The sequence below is a fragment of the Monodelphis domestica genome, chromosome 3, assembly GCF_027887165.1.
Source record: "Monodelphis domestica isolate mMonDom1 chromosome 3, mMonDom1.pri, whole genome shotgun sequence".
In the NCBI taxonomy this organism is placed as follows: Eukaryota; Metazoa; Chordata; class Mammalia; order Didelphimorphia; family Didelphidae; genus Monodelphis; species Monodelphis domestica.
Window position 1 is genome coordinate 253,935,368 of NC_077229.1, and position 5,293 is coordinate 253,940,660.

Genomic DNA, 5,293 nt, shown 5'->3' on the forward strand with positions numbered 1-5,293 from the left:
TATAGTACGATGGTTCATAAACTAGAAGTCAAGAAACCTGAGTTCCAACTTCATCTCTACTCTATAAAACTATGTGACTTTGAAAAAGTCATCATCTCAATCTACTCATTTGTAAAATCAAAGTGTCACACCCAATGATCCCTCACTTTCCTTTCAGCTCCAAAATTCCATAATTGTAATAGATGGCATCGTGTTTATATTTATTAATATGTTTTATAACTGGTATTTTTATGTATTATATTTTAAGCAGGAGTATTTTTCCATCAAGTCGCCAGCAAGTGCTCCACTCAGAAAAAAGGAAGCTATTCCAAGTAACAGATCAATTTTTCTGGGAAGTCAAGTCTGAGTAATAGCCTTCCCTTAGCATTTAGATAGGAAGGCATGCGTACAGAGAGAGCTTCTGAGTTGATTAAGATACTGGGACATAATGGCAATCCACCTGAAAATATAACTGATAATGCCACAAATAATACAGATTGCATCCAAGTTGTGGTCCCAGAGGAAGTGTTCTTTGCCATTTCCATCATTGGAGTTTTGGAGAATCTGCTGGTCCTCTTGGCTGTGATCAAGAACAGGAACCTCCATTCCCCAATGTATTTTTTCATCTGTAGCTTAGCAGTTTCTGACATGTTGGGCAGCCTATATAAGATCCTAGAGAACATCCTGATCATCTTCCGGAACACGGGATATCTCAAACCTCGTGGAGATTTTGAAACCACAGCTGATGATGTTGTAGACTCCCTGTTCATCCTTTCATTGCTTGGGTCTATTTTCAGCTTATCAGTGATTGCTGCTGACCGCTATATTACCATTTTTCATGCTCTTCAGTATCACAATATCATGACAATGAGACGCGCTATAAGCATCCTAGCAATCATCTGGGCATTTTGTACTGGCAGTGGTATTACAATGGTCATCTTCTCCCATGATGTGCCCACTGTGATTTCCTTCACTTCATTGTTCCCTTTGATGCTCATTTTTATCCTGTGTCTCTATGTGCATATGTTTCTACTAGCTCGTTCCCATGCCAAGAAGATCATCTCTTTGCCTTCAAGTAGAGTGCAACCAAGAGCCAACATGAAAGGAGCCATCACACTTACCATCCTTCTTGGTGTCTTCCTCTGCTGTTGGGCCCCCTTTGTCCTCCACATACTCCTGGTGACATTCTGCCCAAATAACCCTTACTGTGCCTGCTATTTGTCCATTTTCCAGGTGAATGGAATGCTAATTATGTGTAATGCCATCATTGACCCAATGATCTATGCATTTCGGAGCCCAGAACTAAGGAGTACTTTCAAAAAGATGTTCTGCTGTTCTGGATACAAGTGGAATTAATAAATTTTTATCAAGAAGCAGTACATAGCTGTTATCAACCACTGAGTAGCTGGTAATGATTTTTAAAAGAATTATATGCACAACAAAAGAAGGTTTAAATGAAGGTCTCTGTTTTAATTGACTACTTTTTCCATGTGGCAATTTCCCCCATCCTCAAGAATACTGAGGCTCCATTATTCCACAGATAGGAGTTCTTAAGTTACTTTGACCTCCCCAAAACAAAAGACAACTCACTTGCTTGTCTTCTATCTGCTTACCAATCCCTCTGGCCTTAAAAATCTCTAAATTGAAGTAGTCTGTATTTTGAAAACTGGATTTTAAAACCCAAATAAATCTATTTTAGGGCCTCTATGGATCTTGCTCCACAAAAGAATCAATAGAAGTAAATAATATTTATTTGAATCAAATCCTGATGACCATTATGTCCTTTTTTTTAAGTCAAATAATCAAAGTAAAGAAAAGGCATCTTGGGGCTGTCGAGTAAGAAGTTTTGATTTTATATAAAGATTTTGCCTTGTATTCTTGGCTTAAGGAAACCAAGATAGTGAACAATAGTGAAAACCACAGACTTCTTATTAGGGAATGAAATTAGATACATAAAATAAAAATTCCCCATCTATTAAGAGAGATGAACTATATAAGGAGGCACAGCCATTACAGAATTTAGTAGAAAAATCCCAACAGTTGGCTAATAGAAACAAGTGATAAGTAAAGAAATGAAATTAACCAATTCCTTGACTTTTAATAATTGGAGGAACTTGTCCAAAATGAAAGTAATTTTGTATTTGACAAAAAAAAACACAGAAAAGTAATACTAAAAAGATAGGTTAAAAAAACAAAATTTTGTTTTAGTCCAAAGGAAAGAAATAAAGTGCCTATATTCAAGACAGGCCTAAAAACCCAAATTTAGAGAAACAAATAAATCCAGGCCAAAGGCATTATTGGTCATAATGGTGGGAAAACATCATAGTATCATAAGATCATAGATTTTAAAAGGGAAGAGATTTATTTGTGTGTATATTGTCGATGTTTCATTTTATAACATGACTAATATGGAAATGTTTTATATAATCATTTATGTATAATCTTGCCAGTTTACCAGCTCTGGGTAGGGGAAAGGATAGAGAAGGGGAGAGAATTTGGAACCTAATGTTTTAAATATAAAAATTTTTGCAAGTAATTGAGAAAAATAAAATATTAATTTTTACAAGGGAAGGGATCTTATTGTCCATCAATCTCAACTGTTTCATTTTACGGATAAAGAAACAATCCTGGAAAAGTGAAGTATCTTGTCCAGGGTCACACAGATAATATGAAGTGTCTGAGATGGCATTTGAATCTAGTTCTTCCAGAATTCAAAACCAGTGCTTTATATTTTTGGTCATGTTGCCTTCTACAAGTCCATGTTTGCTGGAAGAAAAGGGAAAGTGCTCCCAGTGGAGTAATCCATAGACAATTCCCGAGATGAAAAGACTCAAAATTATTACTCTGGTTATGGCTTGAGCTTTGGACTAGCGGGCCTTAAGTTTTAGTTATTGTGGTGAATTAATAGTTTTTATTGTGGATGATTTGTTTTAAGGAAGGGAAGAAATACAGTGGAAGAGAATAAAGTAAAAGTCAGCAATGGTATATTTCCAAATGGCTCAGATTTTCAACTGGCTATTTGAGGAGTAAGAAACACATTATAAGAAAAGGTTTTATGATTAGTTTTTCTCTCAGAAAGTGGAAAAAATCAATCTAAAAAAATAAACTAAATAATAATGTCATATATTCAGCATTAAAGGGGCATGAAGCCTCCTACAGAAATCACATTCCATATAATTATAGCTTACTCTTGTAAATGTGAAACATTTTTTTGTTTAACATTTTCATGGAAGGTTTCATAGAATCACAGAAACTCAGGTACAAAAAAGAATTACTGGAAGGGGAAGGAAACAAACATTGTTAATTGCCTACTATGTGCAAGCACTATCCTAAATGCTTTAAAATCATTCTAATTTTATCCTTAAGATCAAATCCTTAATCAGCCTCTTAAAACATAAGAACTGATCTAATTCAATCCACATCAGTAGATATCCATCCAACCTCTACTTGAAAATTCCCAGCAATGGAGAACACACTACATCCTAATGATGATCTATTCTACTTTGGGAAAACCCAATGTTAGGATATTTTCCTTTACATGGAACCAGAATTTGCATTTCTACTCATGGATGGTTACTAATTCTGCTCTCTGTGGCCAAACAGAACAAGTTTAATCTCTCTTTAAACCATTTCAAGTAGTTGAAGACCAATATCATGTCCCCACTTCCACCCCTAGAAAGTATTCCCTTCTTTAGGCTAAAATGTTCAAGCTTTTCTAAACCATTTCCATAAGGCATGAACTTGAGGCCCTTTAGCATCTTGGTTATCTTCCTCTGGAAACTCTCCAGTTTGTTAATGGTCTTCCTAATATATGGGACCCAAAACTGAATGAGATCTGATGATCATACAGTATAGTGATACTATGATTTCCCTAGGCCTTTCTTAATGCATTCCTTATTCCTTTCTTAATGTAACCCACAATCATAACAGAGTCTTCTTTTTGCTTCAGTTTTCTCATCTGTAAAATGGAGATAATAATAATGCCTGTGTCCAGGGTTGTTGGGAGAACTAAAGAAGATAATAATTATAAAGTACTAAGCACAGCACCTGGCACATACCAAGTACTATATAAATGTTCGCTATTATTATTATTATTATATCATGCTAATGATTTAAATGAGAGGCAGAATTCCTCTCATTTCATAATTGCAAAATTGTTTTTTGGACCTAAATTTAAATATGAAATTGAGGATTCATTCCTTTTGAATTTTAACATGCTTGATTGGGCACCATATTTTACCTTGTGAAGTTCTTCTTGCATCTTGATTCTATTATCCAAAATACTAGTTTTTCTTCCATACTTTTGCCATTTGCAAATTTGAGAAGCATGTCACAAATACCTTTACCTAAATCACTGATAGAAATGTTAAACAACAGGAACTATTGAGGTATATAAGGCTCCATGTGTTTATACTAAATTGTTAAAAATCTCTAGGCTTTAGAGGTTCCTAAATTTTCTCTTTATGGTTTTTTTTCTCCTCTGTTAAACAATCACTTCTTGCTGCTTAAAAAAAATCCTTACCTTTTGTCTTAGAAATGATGCAAAGAATTACTTCCAAGGCAGAAGAGCTGTAGGGGCTAGGCAATTAGGGGTAAGTGACTTGCTGAGGGTCACAGAGCTAGGAAGTATCAGAGGCCACATTTGAACCCAGGAGCTCCTGACTCCAAACCTGGCACTTTACCCATTGAGCCACCTAACTGCTCCTCTTTCTGCTACCAATATGTGTCTAATTTGCTGGATCCCTTTCAGTTCACTATTTTTAATTCCTATATTTGGTGGACCAAATCACTAAATTTATTAGAATTGTGTCTAAATAGAGAAGGGAACCCAAAGAGCTCTTGGGTAAGAAAACTGAGTGTTAATAAGTTGGAGATGTCAGTTTTGACTGCTCAGAATTGTTTTTTGCTTCATTTTTTTCTATTGCTCAATTATCCTTAGCTATATCTTAAATAATTGGGGTTGCAGGATAAATAACCTTCAATTAAGTCACAGATGCCATAGTGGTTGGTTATATGTTTCCTCTAAACTATAAACTATCTGTTAGCCTTCTGGGTTTTTTAATTCTTTTTTTAAAACTCAGGAAAACATTAAGTCTATACTCTCTCAAGCAGAAAGACAAGAAGAATATACTTCTATACAACCTTTCTCTTTTCTTATTCTAGTCAGGAACAAACATATTGGCAGAGATATGTTTTCACCACCTTCATAACCATGAGTCAAGGAGAGCTGAAGTGCTAACATACCTTGTGTCACCATCAAAGGGATACATCAAAGGGATTTACTTTCAAAGGGATACATTCACAAGTTCCCTCT

At 35.2% G+C, this 5,293-nt stretch overlaps 1 protein-coding gene across 1 annotated transcript; it reads left to right on the forward strand.

The window, feature by feature from the left end:
• The first annotated feature begins 253 nt into the window (after window positions 1-253).
• MC2R (melanocortin 2 receptor) lies at window positions 254-2,463 on the forward strand. Its single transcript, XM_007487766.3, has one exon. The coding sequence runs from the start codon at window positions 382-384 to the stop codon at window positions 1,333-1,335; it is 954 nt and encodes a 317-aa protein (XP_007487828.1). The 5' UTR covers window positions 254-381; the 3' UTR covers window positions 1,336-2,463.
• The last annotated feature ends 2,830 nt before the right edge of the window (window positions 2,464-5,293 follow it).